Raw genomic sequence first — 24,499 nt, forward strand, 5'->3', positions numbered from 1 at the left:
GGCTCTTTCCTGTTCACTCATTCGCTCTCACCTGCCTCCATGTAAGAAGTGTCTTTGCTTCTCTCTTGCCTCCTGCCATGATTTTAAGTTTCCTGAGGCCTCCCGAGCTATGCAGAACTGTAAGTCAATTAAACCTCTTTCCTTTATAAATTACCCAGACTCAGGTATGTCTTTATAGCAGTGTGAGAATGGAGTAATGGACTATCTTGTAACATATCAGAGAAATCACAATGGAACAAGATCTTGTGTGTTCAGGAAATGTGGGAAAGCAGAAGCTCCTACCTTGCTTGGCAAATGAAAATCAACCAGAGAAAGGCCTTTTGTAGCAGATATAAGAAAGCATACAGTGAAGGCCTAACCTCATTAGGCATCAGAAAATTTACACCAGAGAGAGGCCTTAAGAGTTCACGGAATGTGCTCATTGTTTAACACGGCATGATCCTAAGAGAAAATCTCTTGAGAGTAACCTTTGAGAGGGAGCTCTAAGCCAGGATTTGAACCTCAGACATATGTGCATTCACACTGTAGAGATTACCTACAACTGCATGAGTGATCAGAAACAAATGGGGTCCTCATCTCTTTCCCCTTAGTGGTTTCAGCGTGGATATTATCCAGCTGCTGCCTAAAAGATCTGACCTGGGGCCTGCTGTGGATTTCAAGAGGTCCCCATCCTTAATAAACAGTGTTGACCCCACATGGTAGCTGAGATGGATTTCTCCAACCAGCTTCCCAATCCACCAACCTTAGATATGCCCACCTCATGATGTTCTCATTTGTGAGAGAGAAATGCCATAGTGTTTAACCCTTCAATCTGTTCTGTTCATTGTGTGGGACTGATTGAGAAAAGAAGGGCTTTCCTAGCAGGGACCACCAACTTTATGTGCCTCAGAGTGGACAGCAGGATGGTAGAGAGTAGCTCTAAGTCTAGTTTGGCCTGTTTTGCAATGCTACCCATCGTCTCTTAGGGAAAACTGTAGGGCATTGTGAGACTGATCTTGTGACTTGGATGTCAGGATCTCTGTGAGCCCTAAGCTCACCCTGATGAGGGAGTAGTTGGTGTGACAACCTCCAGTGCTTCTAGAAACAGCATAAGTTGAGTCCCTTTTTCCCAGAGGATGTGTCATATTCCATCAATTCTATTAAGGGGTGGCTGTCTCCCAGGACCTCTATGCAGAGGACATTGCCCCTGAAATCTAAAATCTGGCAGGCATGTAAGACCTACAGGGGCTAAGTAGGAAACAGATACAGAAACACTACATACAGAAACATTGGATAGTAGGGAGTGGTGGAGACTGGGAAACTAGAAGTTATGTGTGTACTCTAAAGGGGGATACACAAATTTAATGTAACTATGACTGCGATGAGGGTGTACAGAAATTCTCACGACCTGCTGAGCTCCTTTTCTCCTATGGCTGAGGCCAGTGTGAGAGCAAACAATCTGAAAATTTGTGAATTCCTGTACCTCCTTAGGCTGTTGATACTTTGGTCATCACTGAACAGGCAGGAACCCCAGGACTGACAAAAGAGAGCTTGTAGTCCATCGTGCATCTTTTGTGACCCAGCCAGCATGTGGGAAGTGATGGCCTTCATTGCTTTCTAGTTTTTGCTGCCACTGAAGGAGGGCTGACTCAAGATATGGGAAGAGGGAGAGAGTTGAATAAATACAGGATTGATTGATTCAGATTTTTATGTGGAAACTTTTTTTTTCTTAACGCATTAATGATATATAATTGGCATACAATAAACTAATATTGAAATTGTATAATTTGATAAATTTTGACATGTATACACATGTCAAAAGTTTCCTCATGCCCCTTACTAATCTCCTCCTATTCTCCAATACTTTATCCCCATGTGACCATTGATTTGTTTAATGACACTATACATTAGTTAGCATTTTCTGAAATTTTATATAAATGTAATAATATGGTATGTGTTTATTTTTTATCTCTCTTTCAGTAAACTGTTTCTTTTTAGATTTGGGGGGTACAAGTACAGTTTTGTTATAGGGATATATTATGTATTGGTGAAATCTGGGCTTTTAGTGTGACTGTCACCCAAATAGTTCACATTGTACCCAATAGACAATTTCTCATTTTTCACTTTTTCCCCTTGTTTTGTGGGTTTATTTTCAACTTTTATTTTAAGCTCAAGGGGTCCATGTGCAGGCTTGTTACATGGGTAAATTGCATGTCACTGGGGTTTGATGTACAAATGATTTTGTCACCCAGGTAGTGAGCATAGCACCCAACAGGAAGTTTGTTTTTTGTTTTTCCCTTACCCTTCTCCCACACTCTCCCATCAAGTAGGCCCTGGCAGCTATTTTTCCCATCTTTGTGTTTATGTGTTCTCATTGTTTACCTCCCACTTATAAGTGAGAAGATGCAGCATTTGGTTTTCTGTTCCTGCATTAATTCATTTCTGATAATAGCCTCCAGCTCCATCCATGCTGCTGCAAAGGACATGATGTTTTTTATGGTTGCATAGTAATCCGTGGTGTATACATACCACTTTCTTTATTCATTTCACTGTTGATGGGCATCTAGGTTGATTCATGTCTTTGCTATTGTGAATAGTGCTGCAATGAACATACAGGTGCATGTGTCTTTTTGGTAGAACGATTTCTATTCCTTTGGGTACATAACCAGTAATGGGATTGCTGGGTCAAGTGGAAGGTCTGTTTTAAGTTCTTTGAAAAACATCCAAACTGCCTTCCTGAATAGCTGCACTAATTTACTTTCCCAGCAGCAGTGTATAAGCATTCCCTTCTCTCCACAACCTTGCCAATATCTGTTACTTTTTGACTTTAAAACAACCATTCTGACTGATGTGAGATGGCATCTCATTGTGGTTTGATTTACATTTCTCTAATCATTAGTGATGTTGAAACTTTTTTTCATATGCTTGTTGGCCACATGTATGTCTTCTTTTAAGAAATGTCTGTTTATGTCCTTGGCTCAATTTTTTAAATGAGATTGGTTGTTGTTTTGTTTGTTACTTTGCTTAAGTTCCTTATAGATTCTGGATATTAGACCTTGTCAGATGCACAGGTTGTGAATATTTTCTCCTATTCTGTATGCTGTCTGTTTACTCTGTTGGTGGTTTCTTTCTCTGTACACTTCAGTTTAATTAGGTCCCATCTGTGTATTTTTCCTTTGTTTCAATTGCTTTTAGAGACTTTGTCATGAAATCTTTGCCAAGGACTGTGTCCAGAATGATATTTTGTAGGTTTCTTCTAAGGTTTTTTATAGATTTAGGTCATACATTTAAGTCTTTAATCCATTTTGAACTGATTTTTGTATATGATGAAAGGAAGGGGTCCAGTTTCAGTCTTCTGCATATGGCTAACCAGTTATCCCAGCATCATTTATTGAATAAGAGTCCTTTCCCCATTGCTTGTTATTGCTTACTTTGTCAAAGATCAGATGTTTTGAGATATGTGGCTTTATTTCTGGGTTCTTTATGCTGTTCTAGTTGTCTATGTGTCTGTTTTTGTATCACTATCATGCTGTGTTGGTGACTGTAGGCTTTAAGTATAGTTTGAAGTTGGGTACTATGATGCCTCCAGCTTTGTTCTTTTTGCTTAGTATTGCTTTGGCTATTTGGACTGTTTTTGGGTTCCATGTGATTTTTAGAATATTTTTTCTGATTCTGTGAAAAATGACATTGGTAGATTGATGAAATAGCACTGAATCTGTAAATTGCTTTGGGCAGTATGGCTATTTTAACAATATTTATTCTTTTTATCCACGAGCATGAAATGTTTTTCCATTTGTTTTGGTCATCTCTGATTTCTTTCAGCAGTGTTTTGTAATTCTTGTTGTAGAGATCTTTCCACTCCCTGGCTAGCTTTATTACTAGGTATTTTATTCTTTTTCTTGACTATTGTGTATGAGATTGCATTCTTGATTTGGCTCTCAGACTGGACATTCACTGTACATTATTGGTACATAGAAATGCTGATTTTTGTACATTGATTTTTATACTAAAGCTTTACTGAAGTTATCAGTTCTAGGAGCTTTTGTGCAGAGACTATGGGGTTTTCTAAGTATAGAATCATATCCTCTGCAAAGAGAGATAGCTTAACTTCCTCTCTTCCTATTTGGATGCCTTTTATTTCATTATCTTGCAATTACTCTGGCTAGGACTTCCAGTACTATCTTGAATAGGAGTGGTAAGAGTGAGTATCATTGTCTTGTTCTGGTTCCCAAGGAAAATGCTTCCGGGTTTTGCCTGTTTGGTATGATTTTAGCTGTGAGTTTGTTATAGATGGCTTTTGTTGTTGTTTTGAGACAGGGTTCTTGCTCTGTCGCCCAGGATGGAGTGCAGTGATGCAATCACAGCTCATTGCAACCTCTGCCCTCCTGAGCTCAAGCGCCTCCCACCTCAGCCTCTCGAGCAGCTGAGACTACAGGTGTATGCCATCACACCTGGCTAATTTTTGTGTATTTTGTAGGAACGGGGTTTTGCTATGTTGCCCAGGCTTGTCTCTGCCTCCCAAAGTGCTGGGATTATAGGTGTGAGACACTGCACCTGGCCCATAGATGGCTCTTATTATTTTGAGGTCTGTTTCTTCAATGCCTAGTTTGTTGAGGGTTGGAAGGGCTGTTAAATTTTATTGAAAGCCTTCTGTGCATCTATTGAGATAACCATGTGGTTTTTGTTTTTTTGTTCTGTTTATGTGATGAATCACATTTCTTAATTTGCATATGTTGAGCCAACTTTGCATGCCAGATATAAAGCCTGCTTGAGTGTGGTGATCATGGTGGATTAGCTTTCTGATATGCTGTTGGATTCAGTTGAACTAGTATTTTGTTGAGAATTTTGCATTTATGTTTATCAGGGATATTGGCCTAACGTTTTCCTTTTTCATTTTGCCTCTGCAGGGTTTTGGTATCAGGATGATGCTGGCCTCACAGAATAAGTTAGGGAGTAGTCCCTCCTCCTTGATTTTTTGGGAATAATTTCAGTAGGATTAGTACCAGGTCTTTTTACATCTGGTAGAATACGACTGTGAATCCACCTGGTCCAGGGCTTTTTCTGGTTGGTAGCTTTTTAATTACTGATTCAATTTCAGAACTCATTACTGGTCTGTTCAGGATTTCATTTCTTTCTGGTTCAATCTTAGGAAATTGTATGTTTCATGGAATGTATCCATTTCTTCTAGGTTTTTTAGTTTGTGTGCTAAGTTTTTAGTTCTTAATAGTCTCTGAGAGAATTTTGTGCTTCTGTGGGGTAGGTGGTAATGTCACCTTTAACATTTCTCATTGTGTTTATTTGCATCTTCTTTTTTCCTTTATTAATCTAGCTAGTGGGCTACCAGTGTTGTTTATTCTTTTGAAAAACCAACTTACGGTTTTATGATCTTTGTATAGATTTTCACATCTCAGTTTTATTCAGTTCAACTCTGATATTGGTTATTTTTTTCTGCTGCTTTCCTTTCTTTTGGGGTTGTTTTTTTTTTTTTCTTTTAGTTCTTCTAGGTGTGATGTTATTTTGTTAACTTGAGATTTATCTAACTTCTTGGTGTAGGCATTTTGCACTATAAACTTTCAACACTGCTTTAGCTGTGTCCCAAAGATTCTGGTATGTTGTATCTCTGTTTTAATTAGTTTCAAGGAATTTTTTGATCTGTCGTGATTTCATTCTTTAACTAAAACACATTCAGGAGAAGATTGTTTAATTTCCATGTAATTGTATGGTTTTGAGAATTCTTCTAGGTATTGATTTCTGTTTTTACTGTGCTATGGTCTGAGAGTGTGGTTGGTATGACTTTTTTTTTTAATTGTTGAGTATTGCTTTATGGCCAAGTATGTGATTGATCTTAGAATATGAGACATGTGCAGATGAAAAGAATGTATGTTCTGTGGTTGTTGGGTAGAGTATTCTGTAGATTTCTGTAAGGTCTATTTGGTCAAATGTCCAGTTTAGCTTCCAAATACCTTTTCTGCTTTGGTGATGCATCTAACACTGTCAGTGGGGTGTTGAAGTCTCCTGCTATTAATTGTCTGGTTGTCTAAGTCTTGTTGTAGGTCTCTAAGAACTTGTTTCATGAATATGGGTGCTCCAGTGTTTGGTGCATATATATTTGGGATAGTTAAGTCTTGTTGAATTGAATCCTTCATCACTGTGTGATGCCCTTCTTTGCCTTTTTTGATCATTGTTGGTTTAAAGTCTGTTTTGTGTGAAATAGCAATCCCTGCTCTTTTTTTTTCCCATTTGCTTGACCTTTCTCCATCCTTTTACTTTGTGCCTATGGGTGTCATTGCATGTGAGATGTGTCTAATGAAGAGAATACACAGTTGGGTCTCATTTCTTTTTCCAACTTGCCACCTTGTGCCTTCTAAGTGGGGCATTTAGCCTATTTACATTCAAGGTCAATATTGATAAGTGAGGATTTGATCCTGTCATTATGTTGTTAGCTGGTTGTTATGTGGACTTTATTGTACAGTTGGTTTGTAGTATCAACAGGATATTTGCTTAAGTTGTTTCTGTGGTGGCAGATACTCATCTTTTGCTTCTAGGTTTAGCACTGTTTTAAGGACTTCTTGTAAGGCAGGTCTGGTAGTAATGAATTCCCTTAACATTTGTTTGTCTGAAAAAGATTTTATTTATCCTTCACTTAATGAAGTTTAGTTTGGCTGGATGTTAAATTCTTGGTTCAAATTTCTTTCATTTAAAAATGCTGAATATAGGCCCCCAGTCTCTTCCAGTTTGTAAAATTTCTGAAAGGTCCACTGTTAGCCTGATCAGGTTCCTTTTGTAGGTAACCTGCCACTTCTCTCTACCTGCCTTTAATATTTTTCTTTTGTATTGACCTTGGAGAATCTGATGCCTATGTATCTTAGGGATGGTCATCTTGTATAATATCATCTCACAGGGGTTCTCTGAATGTCCTGAATTTGCATGTCAACCTCTCTAGTGTGGTTGGGGAAATGTTCATGGACAGTATCATCAAATATGTTTTCCAAGTTCCTTGTTGTCTCTCCATCTCTTTCTGGAATGCCAATGTGTTATAGGTTTGGCCTTTTTACATATCCCATATTTCTTGTAGGTTTTATTCATTTTTTAAAATTCTTTTTTCTTTATTTTTTTCTGCTGCATTGGTTCAAAGGAGTCGTGTTTGAGCTCTGAGATTATTTTCTCTTTGTGGGATAGCAAATATTTATTTGAAGAACTTTTAGGATAAAATTTAGTTTACCTCTGATAAAGCTGAAGAAAAATGATTGCAGTTTTTATGCATTAAATGATAAACATTGCCTTTGTATTCTTTTCCCAGTTCTTCTAAAATTTTTTCTATATCATCTTCTAGGAAGTCCGTGCTCCCTAAAACAACAACTTCTTTAAATTTAAATGTTTCTCCTAGTTCAGAAGCATTTCCTGGGGAAATTTCAAATATTCCAGAAAAGGGGTAAGGACGGCCACCATAAGCAAATTCTCTGCCATAGACTTCAATTCCTGAATGAAAAACTCCAGTTCCAATGGATGAGGTATATTCGTTCATCCAATACATGTCATACACGTTGAGCATAACACTAACTGGTCAGCTCCCATCCTCCTCCCCGCGGCCGCCGCCTAGTCCTCAAGCCGCTCCGTCTCCGCGGGGCCAGAGGCCGCTCTCACCCCTGCGGGCGCTTCAAGGGGCCTAAGCCGGGCACTAACCGTACAGCCCTGCCCGCGGCAGCCGGGGCAGAAGCATCGGGCAGCCAAGCCACTCCCGGGCGCCAACGACAGGAGCCTCTGTGCGGACAGGGCTAGACAGCTGGCGGCCCGCTCCGGATGAGGCACCTCCCCTAGGCGGCAGACACGTGGGGAAAAGCTGAGCTCTGAGACTATTTTCTAAGCTTGGTCTGTTCTGTTATTAGTGCTTCCAATTACATTATGAAATTGCAATTGCTGTAGTTAATTTCTTATTTCCAGAAGTTCGGTTTGATGACTCTTTTTCTTTTCTTTTTTTCTTTTTCTTTTTTTTTTTTTTTTTTTTTTTTTTGAGACGGAGTCTTGCTCTTTTGCACAGGCTGGAGTGCAGTGGCATGATCTTGGCTCACTGCAACCTCCATCTCCTGGATCCAAGGGACTCTTGTGCCTCAGCCTCCCGAGTAGCTGGGATTACAGGTGCCTGCCAGCACACCCAGCTAATTTCTGTATTTACAGTAGAGATAGGGTTTCACCATGTTGGTCAGGCTGGTTTCGAACTCCTGACCTCAAGTGATCCACCCGCATCAGCCTCCCAAAGTGCTGGGATTACAGACGTGAGCCACCGTGCCCAGCCCATTTTGGTTCTTTCTTAATATGGTAATATTATATTTAAACTCTTGGATTGCATTATTGGTTTCCTTGGATTTTGCCTTCCTTGCCATCCAGACTCTGAATTCTAAGTCATTTCAGCCATTTAAGCATGGTTACAAACCATCACTAGGGAGCTAGTGCAGTCGTTTGAAGACTTTTAGAGTTGCCAGAAATCTTGCACTGGTTCTTTCTCATATGTGTGGGATGATGTTCCTTGAATCTTTGAAGTTGCTCTCCTTTGGATGGGGCTTTCTGCTTTCATATTATTTGATGCCCTTGGGAGTTTTACTGTGGTATAAGTTGGGTTTAGTTTAATGGTTTCAATTATGGGTGCTTTCACAGGCCAAGGCTCAGCTGAGCACTCCTGAGCTGCATGCTGTAAACCTGGGTAGAGGGGATTAAGCCCTTGGCTTTGTTCTCTGGCTGCTTGGGGTGAAGAGCCTGCTGTGCTAGAGGGGCTGAGGTGTTCTCAGTCTGCTGGCAAAAGTGCTCCAGCAGAGCACTGTGGGGACTGCAGAGAGTGCACTGTGGCTGGGGGATGGGGAGGCCACAGGCAAGTGTGCACCACTTGGGCAGTAGAGGGGAGCTACCTGCAAGTGTGTGCCAATGGGGTGGCATAGCCGTGGTGTAGGTGAGTGAAGCACCATGGTGTGAGGGGTCCCCGGCAATGCCTCCCACCTTTTTGAATCTCCAGTGTCTATTATTCCACTATTTCCATATGTATACATCATTTAGCTACCACTTATAAGTGATAATATGCAGTATTTGACTGTTTCTGAATTATTTCACTTAAGAGAATGGCCCCCCAGTTCCAGCCATATTGCTGCAAAAGCCATGATTTTTTTTTAATGACTGAGTAGTATTCCATGGAGTGTATATATATATATATATCGCATATATATATCGCATATATATATCGCATATATATATCGCATATATATCGCATATATATATCACATATATATCGCATATATGTCACATATATATCATATATATGTCACATATATATCGCATATATATCACATATATATATCGCATATATGTCACATATATATATCGCATATATATATATATATATATCGCATTTTCTTTATCCAGTCATCTGTCGATGGACACTTAGGTTGATTCTATGACTTTGCTACTGTGAATAGTGCTACAGTAAGCATGTAAGTACAGGCCTCTTTTTGATATAGTGGTTTACTTTCCTTTAAGTAAATACCCAAGAGTGGAATTGCCAGATCAAATGGCAGTTCTATTTTTAGTTCTTTGATAAATCTACATACTGTTTTCCATAGAGGTTGTACTAATTTACATTCCCACCAATAGCGTATAAGCGTTCCCTTTTCCTTGCATCCATACCAACATCTGTTGGTTTTTTACTTTTTAATAATAGCCACTCTGACCAGTATAAGATGGCATCTCAGTGTGTTTATGTGTGTGTGTTTTCTCTCATCATATCTCATTATAACCTCAAATTCCTGGGCTCAAGCAATCCTCTTGCTTCAGCCTCCCAGTATCTAGGACTACAGGCGTACACCATCATGCCTTGCTCTTTTTTTTTTTTGTAGATATAACATCTTACTGTATTGCCCAGGGTGGTCTCAAACTCCTGACCTCAAGCAATTATTGTGTTGGCATCCCAAAGCACTGAGATTACATGTATGAGCTACCTCCCTAAAAGAAGGAAAGTGAGCCAGAAGCTCTGGGCCCAGCCCATGATCTGAATCGGGGCGAATATCCCCGCCTCCTGACCTCAATTTTCCTAAGCTAGAAAGGACCTTTCGACCCTCCGACTTGTGCCGATAGTAAAGCGGCGGCCTTAAGACGACGCGGGGGTCCTTGTGCGCACTTACATGGAGTCGGCCGCGCTTGGTTATTTCCCACACCCGGTAGATGTGAGGAAAAAACTGCCTTACTCAGAAGGCACCACCCCTTGCGTCGGCCGCGGACTCTAGGCCAATGACGGCCCAGGACACGGGCGTTTTCTGCGGGCCAGGGCGGCGGAGGTGGGACTTCCGCTTCGTCGCGTGACGTCATCTCCGTGAGCAGGATTGGCCCGGAAACAGTGTGGGGCCTGGACCGCTGGGTAGGAGCGTCCAGCGGCCTGAGCGGGGGAGGGTAATGAGGCGGGTACGCCCCTTCTCCGCATCTTGGCGGGAGCCTGACGCTCCGCTTCTTCCCTAACTGGGTGTTCCACCGGCGCCCGCCGGGGCCCAGGCCTCCGCAGCTGCCCTCCGTCTCCTGAGCCCCGACGCTGCGCCCGCTTTGTGCTCATTTTTCTCTGGGGAAACTGAGGCTCCGAGTGCGAAAGTCAGCCGAGGTCTCCCCGTCCAGGACAGAGAAGGGCTGGGGGGTCGGCTGAGCCGCGGCATTCCCGGTTCCCGCTAGGGCTGCAGGGTCTCAGGATGGCAGCCTCGGCGCAGGTGAGTGGACGAGGTTTCGGCCTTGCTGCTGCTCTGCTATTTCTGGAGGCCTTGTGGGCAGGAAGAAGCCAAGACAGCCACAGGACTTTTCTTCGTTGCCGTGGTTTATTTCAGAGAAGTGGCCGTAGCTTGTCATTTCCTTTATCCGCAGTCCTGCCATAGTGTTGGCCTCCGACAGGTGCTCAGTCCTTCGTAGAAGGATGAATGATGCTTCCTTCATGGAGCTCATCACACTTCCCCTAAATCCAACTTCATCTGTTGCCTGCCAGCCCCTACGCCATCCACCTGGCCAACCACCCCGACCTTGTCTCTCCATTTTTCCGTTGTCCTTTGCTCTTTAGAGCCACCAACCTGACCGTGCAGTCCTCTTCCTTTTTCCAGGCTTTCTCTTTGCACTTCCCTTTGCCTTGAACACTGCCCCTATAACTTCGCAGGGCCTCCCTCTCATATCTTTCTGGTCTCTGTCCAGATGTCACCTATTTGGAGGTGGCTTTCTTGGCAGTTCCGGCTAAAGTGGCGCCTTACGCACTTGCCCATTTTTGGCAATGTGTGGCATTTTTGTATAGAGAATCTGACGATATTAAAGAAGCTTGCCGCTTGAGTTGGTCTAGGATGTTATGTGAACAAAGAGAAAAGAAATAATTGCAAAGAGTGACAGCTGATCATGAGGAGTCCTTGCTGTGGGCTGATTGGCAGACATTATTTAACCCTCAGCTCCTTTAATCCTGAACTCTTTAGAATTAGGTTCTCTTGTCATCACTGTTTTACACAAGAGCAGCTTGAGGCTCACATAGGTTCAATTACCTGCCTTACATCACTGTAGCTCTTAAGTATCAGAAACTAACAACTGGTATGTCTACCATCACAGCCTGTGTTTTTACCCTCTTCTTTACCCGCATTGGTTAGGGAGGCCTGGGGGTGACACCTAAAGTAAACTTTGCAAGTTGAGCAGGCTTCCTTCTAGCAGGTGGTCTTGGACATGAGGAGTCATGGCATTTCATGCTGGTGGAACTGTGTGAACTAAAAAAAAAAATGGTTTATTGGTTGTTTAAGAAATCCGCAGGGGACCCGTGTGGCTTCCACAGTGGTTTCCTGAGTGGTTTTCTCCTATGCCAGCTGACACATGTCTTGGGACACAAGATTTTGTGGTCTTTTGCTAGATGTGCCTTCCTCCTTAGCCAGGACAGACATCATAGCCAGTCAGGGGCCCATGTTCTCATGGCTACAACCTGCTGTGTCCTCTGTGACTCTTGTTCGTTGCTTCTGAAGTATCCTGACCTCAGGGATACTTGCTGGTAGGACTCAAACAGGAAAAGGTAGTGATAGCTTGTTGTGGATTCTTCCTATGAGAATGGGCATCTGTGAGGTCCAGAAGTGTCCAAGGCAGCAGATGCAGGTCCAGGCCCTGCCACTTTTGAGGCAGGTGCCACCACCTCAGGTGACTCTTCTGTGAGATAGGTGATTATGACTATGCTGCTCCACCCATGTCCATGAAAATATTTTCAAGTGGCTAACCCCAGCACAGTGGCATGTGTCTGTAGTTCCAGCCTGGGAGGCTAAGGCAGGAGGATCTTGAGTTCAAGCCCAACCTGGGCAAAATATTGAGACCCTGTCTCAAAAAAAAAAAATCCTGTAAATATTTTCAGGGTGGCTCAAATGGATGTGTTTCAATGTTTCCCATCCTCATTAACTGTGCATTAACTTTGCTAATGAAGGAGTGTCGGGTTGCATGATTAGAACATAGACCATAGGGTCCTGGGTTCAAATTCTGTGTCTTCTGATAAGATATGTGACTTTGGGTAGACTAATGGAGGGCCTGGACCTCAAGTCTCTGAGTGTGACATGGAGATGATGATGGTGAACTCAGGAGCTGTGGCCCTTTGCCCCAGTGTTTCCTTTACAGCTTTTCTTCAGATCTTTTGACTATTCTTGGTGAAGTGGAAAACCCTGTTGTGTTGACCTGGACATCAGGGCTCAGATAAATGAAATGAGATTTCCAAGGTCACATAGCAGGCTTGTGTTGATTTCAGGAATTTGGTTTTAAACCTCAGGAGTCTGACTCCCGAGCTGGGGACTTTTAGTCACTTTACCATGGCATGTAAAGCCATTAGCATGAGACAGGCTCACAGGGAGGATTGGTAAGACTCAGGTGCTGTTCTTGTTATTGTTGCTGGTGTTGTTTTTGTTATTATTCTTTCCCATTCCTCTGATGTCTCAGAGCACTTACTGTCTGTGCCTCTCAGTCCACTTAGGATTGTCCTAACCTTATTTCTGTGTCAAGTGGCTTCCTGCACAGGAGGCTTCTCTCTCTTCACTGCAGTAATTTTTTTTTTGAGATGAGTCTCGCTCAGTCGCCCAGGCTGGAGTGCAGTGGTGCGATCTCGGCTCACTGCAAGCTCCACCTCCTGGGTTCACACTCCTGCCTCAGCCTCCCGAGTAGCTGGGACTACAGGCGCCTGCCACTATGCCCGGTTAATTTTTTTGTATTTTTGGTAGAGACGGGGTTTCACCGTGTTAGCCAGGGTGGTCTCAATCGCCTGACCCTTGATCTGTCCGTCTCGGCCTCCCAAAGTGCTGGGATTACAGGTGTGAGCCAGCGCACCTGACCGACACTACTGTAATTTATCCAAGGCAATGTCCGCATTCCCCTCATGCCTGGCACAGATCATGGCCCTCTAGAGATGCTTGGTGATTTGATTCTTGGGTCACTGTGCATCTTTTGCAGTGCTGGAGTGACAAGTTCTAATTGTATTCCACAGTTTCAAGGGAAACACTACTATCTCTGTTTAATTTTCCAGGTGTCTGTGACCTTTGAGGATGTGGCTGTGACATTCACACAGGAGGAGTGGGGACAGTTGGACGCAGCCCAGAGAACCTTGTATCAGGAGGTGATGCTGGAGACCTGCGGACTTCTTGTGTCTCTGGGTAAGGCCCCTTCTGGTCCCGTGCTCCCTTAGGATTGAGTTCTCCTACTCATGTTCCCCTTTGTCCTCCACAGCCTACTTGTTCTGAGGCTCCTGGCACCACACAGGGGTGTTCACCATTTGCTCTGAGTGTAGCACTTGGGAGACCAGGGTCTGGTGTCCAGGAGTCCACTCCCATCTCCACTGCTTATGATCCCTGTGTTCCTGGGTAAGTTAAGGAATCCCTCTGTGCCTCAGTTTTTCTCATGAATAAAAAGGGCCAGGCCAGGCACAGTGGCTCATGCCTGTAATCCCAGCACTTTGGGAGGCCGAGGCGGACAAATCGGGAGGTCAGGAGTTTGAGACAAGCCTGGGCAACATGGTGAAACCCCGTCTCTACTAAAAATACAAAAAATTAGCTGGGTGTGGTGGCGGGCGCCTGTCATCCCAGCTACTCAGGAGGCTGAGGCAGGAGAATCACTTGAACCCGGGAGGCAGAGGTTGCAGTGAGCTGAGATCGCATCACTGCACTCCAGCCCAGGCGACAGTGTGAGAGAGACTCCGTCTGAAAAAAAAAAAAAACGGGCCAATATAGTATTTATTTCACAGGGCTAGTGTGAGGGCAAATGGTTCAGTACAGTGTGTTGTGATAGGTGGTTGGGTGCAGGTTAGCAATTGTGACCCCTGTTGCTGTCACTATTGTTACTGCTGTCTAAATCATTGTCGTCATAATCAGCAATATTACACTTGGACTCAGCATTTTTTGGAACAACTTTGTATAGTTTTGTGGTTAAATTGGCCAGGTGCTTTTGATGACTAGACTCAGGTGTCCATTTTAGCTTGGCCATTCGCCATTTCCCAGATTTTGGCAAGTCACTTTATCTGCCTGAGCCTCGATTTCTTCATCTATAATGTGGTCCTGATTGCAGTACATTCTTAATGTGCATCCTGTGAAGAAATCCTAAAATAGAATTTTTCGTGCAGGGACCATAGGAGTAGCAATGTAATGCTTTGCTTAGAATGTAAAAAAAAGCCTTAGGTCAGTGAAGAAACTTACCTTTCTCCTGAATGGAGAATCAGTATCTCAAATATGTTATTTCTCTTCTAAACTAATGCCTAAATTTAATTCAGTGTTTATAAAATACAATGCATTTAAATTGCTTGGCATATTCCCTAGGTTATAGTTACATTGTATAAATATCAGTTATTGACATACTATTAGGAGTAAAGTTCTATGGCCCGGTGGCATATTGATTAAGGACTTGGATTCGAGAGCCACAGCAGGAAAGTCTCTCCGAGAAGTTTTTGAGCTGAGACCCAAAGAGTGAGTTAATTAGAACGAACAAGTTAGAGGAGCAAGTAGTATTCCAAGTAGGCAGGCCGGCATGTGCAAAGGCCCTGAGGTTGTGGGGAGCATGATCCTGACAAAGCTGAAGGAAGGTCTGAGTCCCCTTTTTCACTGCACTGTCATTGAACCCAGTGCCAAGCACATAGCAAAAATGAGCAAACATTTGCTTAGAGATGACTGATGAATCCCACCCTGTGTTTTTGTGGGTCCTACTGCCTGTGCCATTAACTTCTCCATAGAGTACTTATGTCTTTTACCCTCTTATATTTTGAAAAGTTTTGGGCTATATGTGCAGTTCAGCTCATACAGTCTTAACCCTGAAGGAAATATATTATCTCACCTAATAAGCTTAGTGGTAAGGCTGGCTCTTGGGTTGGTGGGTGTCAAGCCAGTTGTCTTTCTTTGCTCCCACTTTCTTTTTTCTTTTTTGGAGACAGGTTCTCACTCTGTAACCCACGCTGGAGTGCAGTGGTATGATCTCAGCTCACTGCAGCCTCACCTTCCGGGCTCAAGTGATCCTCCCACCTCAGTCTCCTAAGTAGCTGGGACCACAGGTGCATGACAACCACCTGGCTACTTTTTGTATTTTTAGTAGAGATGGGGTTTCACCATGTTGCCCAGGCTGGTCTCAGACTCCCAAAGTGTTGGGATTACAAGCGTGAGCCACTGTGCCCAGCCTCTTTGCTCCCTCTTCTTGGTAAGGTTTTTAGGCAGGTTCCCTCACAGAATTCCCAGAATGCTGCATGGCAGCAGGAGTGGCAGCCTCCCTCATTTAGCCCTTCCTGAAAGAGAAGGCTTTTTCTGTCTTTGGAGTGGCTGGTATAGGTCACCTGCCTACTTCAGAGTACAGATGATCAGGGTTGCCATTTGCAAGATGATGATGGAGACCAGGGCTTTTCTACCTGCCATAGGGACTAATTATAAAATCCCTTCAGAAAATTTGTCTTAACAGGGTTGAGATTTTTGTAGGATGGAGATTAAAAGTAATTGGTACTATCACACAGCCAGCACTACTGCTTACAGTCTTTGGGGCCCAATGAGGATGGTTTGTTTTTTTTTTTTTGAGATGGAGTTTCGCTCTTGTTGCCCAGGCTGGAGTGCAGTGGCATGATGTCGGTTCACTACAACCTCCGCCTCCCGGGTTCAGCCTCCCGAGTAGCTGGGATTACAGGTGCCTGCCACCACACCTGGCTAACTTTTTGTATTTTTAGTAGAGATGGGGTTCCACCATTTTGGGCAGGCTGGTCTCGAACTCCTGACCTCAGGTGATCCACCTGCCTTGGCCTCCCAAAGTGCTGGGATTATAGGCATGACCCACTGTGCCCAGCCAGATGGTGTTTTTGTAGTTGTTTTATGGTCACGGTTCAACATTTTCTTCGCTTGGCTGAGAATAGCTTCACTTCATGGTCTTCCCCGTCCTGAAGTCCCAGATCAGATTGACAGGTTTCTTTCTTCTAACCTAACTCCCTGTGTCCTCTTTTGTTCTCCATGCACAGGCTGTCCTTTGTTCAAACCAGAGCTGATCTACCAGTTGGATCACAGACAGGAGCTATGGATGGTTACAAAAGACCTCTCCCAAAGCTCCTATCCAGGTAGGAGCCAACAGCTGGGAAGGTGGGGGTCATGGCAGCTTACACATGGAAAAGTGAACACTGCCTCTGAAGTTTGTGGGCAGTCTTCTTACTGTGGTCTCTCTGGGTGCTTGGGATCCATGGAGCCTCTTTTTTTTTTTTTTTTTTCCCCGTCAGACTGGGTCTCACTCTGTCACTCAGGCTGGAGTACAGTGGTGTGACCATAGCTCACTGCAGCGTCAACCTCCTGGGCTCAAGGGATTCTCCCACCTAAGCCTCCCAGGTAGGTGAGACTACAGGCATGTGCACCATGCCTGGCTGAGTTTTTAAAATTTTTTATAGAGATGGTCTTGTTATGTTGCTGAGGCTGGTCTCAAACTCCTGGGCTCAAGCTCTCCTCCTGCCTCAGCCTTTGAAAATGCTGAGCCACCAAGCCTGGCCTCTTACATCTTAAATTTAAGTACTTCCAAGTGAGGTCCCAGATGTATATATTTCACTAGCCCATAATAAAAAATTATGGCTAACATGTATTTATTTCTTACTCAGTGCCTTGCTCTCTGCCGACCATAGTGTATGTAGTGTTTCCCTTCATCTTCACTATAGTTCTATAAGGCAGACTCTATTTTTGGCCCTTTTTTGTTTGTTTGTTTCCGAGATGGAGTCTCCCACTGGTTCCCTGGCAGGAGTGCAATGGCACAATCTTAGCTCACTACAACCTCCATCTCCCGGGTTCAAGTGATTCTCCTGCCTTAGCTGGGATCACAGGCATACGCCACCACACCTGGCTAATTTTGTGTTTTTAGTAGAGACGGGGTTTCTCCATTTTGGTCAGGCTGGTCTCAAACCCCTGACCTTAGGTGATCCACCCTCCTCAGCCTCCCAAAGTGCTGGGATTACAGTCATGAGCCACCGTGCCCAGCATAATTTTCTCTTTGAAGATCTACTCTAGGCTGGGCATGGTGACTCATGCCTATAATCCCAGCACTTTGGGAGGCTGAGGGTACTATTTCATCTTCTTGTTCTCACTGAAATGCTGATCTTGTTTCTTCTTCTTCTTCTTTTTTTTTTTTGAGATGGAGTCTTGCTCTGTTGCCCAAGTTGAAGTGCACTGGCACAATCTCGGCTCACTGCAACCTCTGCCTTCCGGGTTCAAGTGGTTCTCCTGCATTAGCCTCCTGAGTACCTGGGATTACAGGCATGCGCCACCATGCCCAGCTAATTTTTGTATTTTTAGTACAGACGGGGTTTCACCATGTTGGCCAGGCTGGTCGCAAGCTCCTGACCTCAGGTGATCTGCCTGCCTTGGTCTCCCAAAGTGCTGGGATTACAGGTATGAACTACTGTCCCTGGCCTTTGTTTCTTCTATAATGCCATCTCTAATAAGCCTTTTTGTGTATTGTATTCCTTCCAGGTGACAACACAAAACCCAAGACCACAGAGCCTACCTTTTCTCACCTGGCCTTGCCTGAGGAAGTCTTACTCCAGGAACGACTGACACAAGGAGCCTCAAAGGACTCTCAATTAGGGCAATCCAAGGATCAGGATGGGCCATCTGAAATGCAGGAAGTCCACTTGAAAATAGGGATAGGCCCCCAGCGGGGGAAGCTCCTGGAGACAGTGAGTTCTGAACGTGATGGTTTGGGGTCAGATGATGGTATATGTACAAGGATTACACAAAAACAAGTTTCAACAGAAGATGATCTCTATGAATATGATTCACATGGACCAGTTACAGATTCCTTGATTCGTGAAGAGAAAAATTCCTATAAATGTGAGGAATGCGGGAAAGTGTTTAAAAAGAATTCCCTCCTTGTTCAGCATGAACGGATTCACACTCAAGTGAAGCCCTATGAATGCACAGAGTGTGGGAAAACCTTTAGCAAGAGCACTCATCTTCTTCAGCACCACATCATCCACACTGGGGAGAAGCCCTATAAGTGCAGGGAGTGTGGAAAGGCTTTTAACCGCAGGTCACACCTCACGCGGCACCAGCGGATTCACACCGGAGAGAAACCTTATAAGTGCAGTCAGTGTGGAAAGGCCTTCACCCACCGCTCCACTTTTGTCTTGCATAACAGGAGCCACACTGGAGAAAAACCATTTGTGTGCAAAGAATGTGGCAAAGCCTTTCGAGATAGGCCAGGTTTCATTCGACACTACATCATCCACACGGGAGAGAAGCCCTATGAGTGCATTGAGTGTGGGAAGGCCTTCAGCCGCCGGTCATACCTCACGTGGCACCAACAGATTCACACTGGAGTGAAACCCTTTGAATGCAGCGAGTGTGGAAAAGCTTTTTGCGAGAGTGCAGACCTCATTCAACACTACATTATCCACACTGGGGAGAAGCCTTATAAGTGCATGGAGTGTGGGAAGGCCTTTAACCGTAGGTCACACCTCAAGCAGCATCAACGGATTCATACTGGGGAGAAGCCTTATGAATGCAGTGAATGTGAAAAGGCCTTTACCCACTACTCCACTTTTGTCTTGCATAAAAGGACCCACACTGGAGAAAAACCCTATGAATGCAAAGAATGTGGAAAAGCCTTTAGTGATAGGGCAGACCTCATTCGACACTTCAGCATCCACACTGGAGAGAAACCCTATGAGTGCGTGGAGTGTGGAAGGGCCTTCAACCGCAGTTCACACCTTACGAGGCACCAACAGATTCACACTGGAGAGAAACCCTATGAATGCATCCAGTGTGGGAAAGCCTTTTGCCGGAGTGCAAACCTTATTCGACACTCCATCATTCACACTGGAGAGAAGCCGTATGAATGCAGTGAGTGTGGAAAGGCTTTTAATCGTGGCTCATCCCTCACACATCATCAAAGGATTCATACTGGGAGAAACCCTACCATTGTAACAGATGTGGGAAGACCTTTTATGACTGCACAGACTTCAGTCAACATCCACGAACTTCTATTAGGGAAAGAGTTTTTGAATATCACCACTGAAGAAAATCTGTGGTGAAAGGGAACATCTTACCATCTGGCGATTCACACTGAAGAGAAACTTCATAAGCATCCTCTCTTTGAGAAAACCTATAATAGATTATCATTTGTCATCTAAACAATCATGTTAGAAATTGAACCAGCCTGGAGTCTTATTCTCCATCTGAGAATTCACCCATGAGAGAGACCCAGTGGTTGCTATGCACTTAGGAAAACCTTCAGCCACATCTTTCTTCTTAGTTTACAGTGAAATATTATCTCAGGGATATTTAAACAAAGGAAGAGGAGATATAGGGAAGAGAAAGAAAACAACGGCTTCTTTTAGACTTGTCTGACAAGGCTATGGCAATTTGTCATCCCTTTGTTATTTTATTTGGGAGAGGGAAATGTTTCAGAAACAAAAGATCTCATCCCCTTTATTTTTCCTGTGTATACATTCACTGCTGCCCAGTATCAGAACAGTTAGACAAACGAGGGCTTGAAAACATTTTGTGAAAGCTTGCTTAGTCCTGCAACATTCTCCACTCTCGAGGTGCAGGAGCATACATCTTTATAAAAAATGTGGAGGCTTGAGTTACGAAACACTTTTATAAGGAGATAAGGATGTACATATGTTTGGACACATTGTCCACTTCAGATGCTTGTTTAAAAAAACGTTTCACCATGTGTCTTTATCCAATACACATCCTTTTTCTTGATGTGGATTTACTTTTTTTTTTTTTTTTTAGTTTTCCTGGGATAGGGATGATAGTGTAATTGTTCATGCACAGAGTAATCCTGGGAATCTTAGTTTTTTCCTATGATTGTGGTTTCTCAGCTTCTTTACCTCTCCTTTGAGAGAGTTAGGTCCACCTCAGTTTTCTAAAGGTCAAATTAAGGCCCCCCAAAAATACAGTATGTAGCTGAATTCCTTTGAAAGATCATGATAAACTCAGAAGAACAAACACATAGAAGGAATGTCATTTTTAATCTTTAAAGAGTGTGTGAAAATTCACTTTTACTGGAATTTTAACAGGCAAGCCGGCATGCATGTATGTAGGGATGTGTGACTTTCACAGTTGTCACCATGGACTTAGGCTTGATTAAAATGATATACATTTAGAGCGTTTTGTAATTCCTTTTTGATAATATTTTTAAGACTAGATTTTGAGCCATGTGATAGTATTACCTCATATTAAATATATTGTGCAGAAGTAAAAATAACCATGTATTCACTTTGAACTCCTCAAAGCCTTATTTATTTATTTATTTACTTATTTACTTACTTGGTTTAGGAGCGGAGGTTTAATAGGCAAAAGAAAGAGAAAGGAGACTAGCTCTCTCCTATGAGAAGAGAGGGGTGTCTGAGTGGGACTTCCCTCCTCAGAGCCTTTTTTTTTTTTTTTTTTTTGAGACAAAAGAGTTTTGCTCTTGTTGCTCAGGCTGGAGTGCAGTGGCACAATCTTGGCTCACTACAACCTCTGCCTCCCAGGTTCAAGTGATTCTTCTGCTTCAGCCCCCCGAGTAGCTGGGATTACAGGTATGCGCCACCACGCCCAGCTAATTTTGTATTTTTAGTAGAGATGGGGTTTCTGCATGTTGGTCAGGCTAAGCTCAAACTCCTGACAGGTGATCTGCCCGCCTCGGCCTCCCAAAATGCTGGGATTACAGGCGTGAGCCACTGCGCCCAGCCCTCAGAACACTTGTGAGTTTTAGTGAACACTTGTATAGTTTTCTATTGTAGTTGTAGGCAAAGCCATTTTGTATTGCGTTAATTCATGTCATTATTTTGAAGACATCTCTTGGTCCTTTTTTGTTTTTAATTGAGATGGAGTCTCGCTCTTGCCCAGGCTGGAGTGCAGTGGTGAGATCTCGGCTTACTGCAGCCGCCTCTGCCTTCCGGGTTCAAGTGATTCTCCTGCCTCAGCCTCCCAAGTAGCTGGGACTACAGGTGTGTGCCACCACACCCTGCTAATTTTTGTATTTTTAGTAGAGATGGGGTTTCACCATGTTGGCCAGGATGGTCTCCATCTCTTAACCTTGTGATCTGCCTGGCTGAACCTTCCAAAGTGTTGGGATTACAGGCGTGGGCCACTGCACCCGGCCCTCCTTGTCCTTTTTATGTCATGTCTAAGAACTCCTTACCAGGTTTTCTATCATATTTCCTCCTACAAATTTTATCTTCTACATTGGATCTGATTCATGTTAAGTTAATTTTTGTGTTACAGTATGAACTTTAGTTTCTTCTGTTGTTGCCCATGAATTTTTTTAAGCTCCATTTGTTGAAAAGACTATTCTGCCTCTATTGAATTGCTTTTACACCTTAGCAAAAAATTATTTAAGTATATTCATATTGGCCTATTTCTTGGTTCTCTGTGTTATTCCATTGGTCTTTGAGCCTAAACCTATGCCAATACCACTCTATTTTGATTACGATTGCTATCTACTAAATTTTAAAATAGGGTAAACTTATTCCTCACTCTTTGTTCTTTTTAAAAATTGATTTGGGGCCGGGCATGGTGGCTCATGCCTGTAATCCCAACACTTTTGGAGGCCAAGGTGGGCAGATTACGTGAGGTCAGGAGTTCAAGACCTGCCTGGCCAATATGGTGAAAACTCGTCTCTATTTAAAAAATACAAAACCTAAGCCAGGCAAGGTGGCAGGCGCCTGTAGTCCCAGCTACTCGGGAGGCTGAGGCAGAAGAATTGTTTGAACCCGGGAGGTGGAAGTTGCAGTGAGCTGAGATGGTGCCACTACACTCCAGCCTGGGCGACAGAGTGAGACCCTATCTCAAAAAATAATAATAAAAAATAAAAATTGATTTGGCTTTCATATCAATTGTTTCCTTTGGCTTTGCATATACATTTTATTGCATGTTTGTCTCTATGAAATATGTTGCTGGGATTTTGATATAAATTACCTTAAATTTAAAGATCGTTTTGGTGGGAATTGACATCTTGTTGAGTCTTGCAGTTCATGAATATGGTACATCCCTCTGTTTATTGAGGTCCTCGTTGATTTATTTCATAAGGGTTTTGTAATTTTCAGCTTATAGATTATGGACATATTTTAAAAATCTAGACAGTTTCTTAGAGGGCCGTTATATGTTGTATCGAGTTTTAAATTTCAGTTTGCACTTGATACTTGCAGTTATAGAGAAATATATAAATTAGAATTTTTATATGTATTCTGTGACTTTGCTGAAGTCAGTAGTTCTAGCAACATTTTTTGATAGCTTTCTTAGGATTTTCTTCATAAATATTAATGTTATTAGCAAACATCAAACATCTTATTTCTACTTTTTTTTTTTTTTTTTTTGACACTCTTACTCTGTCACCTAAGCTGGAGTACAGTGGTGCGATCTTGGCTCACTGCAACCTCTGCCTCTCGGGTTCAAGGAATTTTTACCCTCAGCCTCTCGAGTAGCTGGGATTACCGGCACACTCCACTATGCCCAGCTAATATTTGTGTATTTTTTAGAGATGAGGTTTCACCATGTTGCCAGACGGGTCTCAAACTCCTGAGCTCAAGTGAGCCTCCTGCCTTAGCCTCCCAAAGTGCTGGAATTATAGGCATAAGCCACTGCTCCTGGCCCAAACATCTTATTTCACCTACCCAATCTATATTACTTTTATTTCCTTTTCTTGTGTTTATTGCACTAGCTAGAACTTCCAGTGTGCTGTTGAATAGAAGTGGTGAAAGAGGACATACTTGCCTTTTTCTTGATGTTTGGGAGAAAGCACTCAGTGTAGATCGTTAAATATGATACCTGTAGACTTTTATGTACATGTTCTTTAGAAAGTTTCCCTTCTGAGTTGCTGAGGGCTCTTATTGTGAATGGGCATGTAATTTGCCAAATGCTTTTCCCCCTTCAATTGATATGATCATGTAATTTTTATTCTTTAGCCTGTTATGATGGATTGCTTTAACCAATTTTAGAATGTTTTGTTGTGTTTTTGAGACCAAGTCTCACTTTTTCGCCAAGGCTGGAGTGCAGCAGTGGTGCAATCTCAGCTCACTGCAACCTCCGCCTCCCAGGTTCAAGCAATTCTCTTGCCTCAGCCTCCCAAGTAGCTGGGACTACAGGCGTGCACCACCATGCCCAGCTAATTTTTGTATTTTTAGTAGAGATGGAGTTTCACCATGTTGGCCAGGCTAGTCTCGAACTTCCAACCTCAAGGGATCCGCCCACCTCGGCCTCCCAAAGTACTGAAATTACAGGCATGAGCTACCATGCCCGGCCAATTTTTGAATGTAGGCCAGCCTTGCACTCGTGGAAGAATAAACCCCATCAGGTCATGGAATATGATTTTTTTTTTTTTTTTTTTTTGAGACGAAGTCTCTGTCACCCAGGCTGGGTGACAGTACAATGGCACGATCTCGGCTCACTGCAACCTCCACTTCCCAGGTTCAAGCAATTCTTCTGCTTCAGCCTCCCGAATAGCTTGGACTACTGTCATGTGCTACCATGCCTGGCTAATTGGAATATGATTTCTTTTAATTACAACATTCCATTTGCTAGTATTTTATTGAGAAATTTTGTATCTGAAATCATGAGTATTCCATCTGGCCAAATATGTGGCTGGAATTTCCCCAAAAGTGGCAGAGGGGTTCCCACAAGGGACTGTTTCAAAAAGTCCTGAGATAGGACCTGTTGGGATTCCAAAGAAAGGAGCATAAAACACCAGGGTAATCAGTTCAAATCATTGTTCGGAGGAACTTTCATACGGGGTTGGGGGGCTGCAGTGTGTCCTTGTGTTGGACAGCAAACAAAAAAAAGCTCTACTTGTGTATGTCTGCAATGAGAAGTTTGGGTTATGGAGAGTATATGAGGGCTTAAGGAATTTGGCTCAGATCCAGGGCCAGTTTCTACATGTTTAGCAACATGTTTGATCTCTCAGTGTTTCAGGCAACAACTTAACTGTCAGTGCCTGGGCATTCCAATCCCTAGCTTACATTTAAGCCTGCAGGGGAAGACATACACTTGGTCCAGGGTCACAGAGCTGTCAAGGCACCTTGCATTTCTAGGTC

At 43.2% G+C, this 24,499-nt stretch overlaps 1 protein-coding gene across 3 annotated transcripts; it reads left to right on the forward strand.

The window, feature by feature from the left end:
• Positions 1–10,257: 10,257 nt before the first annotated feature.
• ZNF543 (zinc finger protein 543) lies at positions 10,258–20,705 on the forward strand. Of its 3 annotated transcripts, none has more exons than XM_054465498.2 (4): positions 10,258–10,375; positions 13,511–13,637; positions 16,460–16,555; positions 17,946–20,705. In XM_054465498.2, the coding sequence occupies exons 2-4, from the start codon at positions 13,604–13,606 to the stop codon at positions 19,505–19,507; spliced, it is 1,692 nt and encodes a 563-aa protein (XP_054321473.1). In that variant the 5' UTR covers positions 10,258–10,375; positions 13,511–13,603; the 3' UTR covers positions 19,508–20,705. The 3 variants fall into 3 exon arrangements, with proteins under 3 accessions (XP_054321473.1, XP_054321470.1, XP_063514995.1); XM_054465495.2 differs by having other exon boundaries at positions 10,322–10,712; XM_063658925.1 differs by lacking the exons at positions 10,258–10,375; positions 13,511–13,637 and adding an exon at positions 16,712–16,817.
• Positions 20,706–24,499: the final 3,794 nt, after the last annotated feature.

The sequence above is a fragment of the Pongo pygmaeus genome, chromosome 20 (genome assembly GCF_028885625.2).
Source record: "Pongo pygmaeus isolate AG05252 chromosome 20, NHGRI_mPonPyg2-v2.0_pri, whole genome shotgun sequence".
Classification (NCBI taxonomy): Eukaryota; Metazoa; Chordata; class Mammalia; order Primates; family Hominidae; genus Pongo; species Pongo pygmaeus.

Coding starts and splice junctions, on each gene's coding strand:
- ZNF543 (XM_054465495.2), top strand. Junction 13,638..16,459: donor CGGACTTCTTGTGTCTCTGG/GTAAGGCCCCTT, acceptor CTCCATGCACAG/GCTGTCCTTTGTTCAAACCA. Junction 16,556..17,945: donor CTCCCAAAGCTCCTATCCAG/GTAGGAGCCAAC, acceptor TATTCCTTCCAG/GTGACAACACAAAACCCAAG.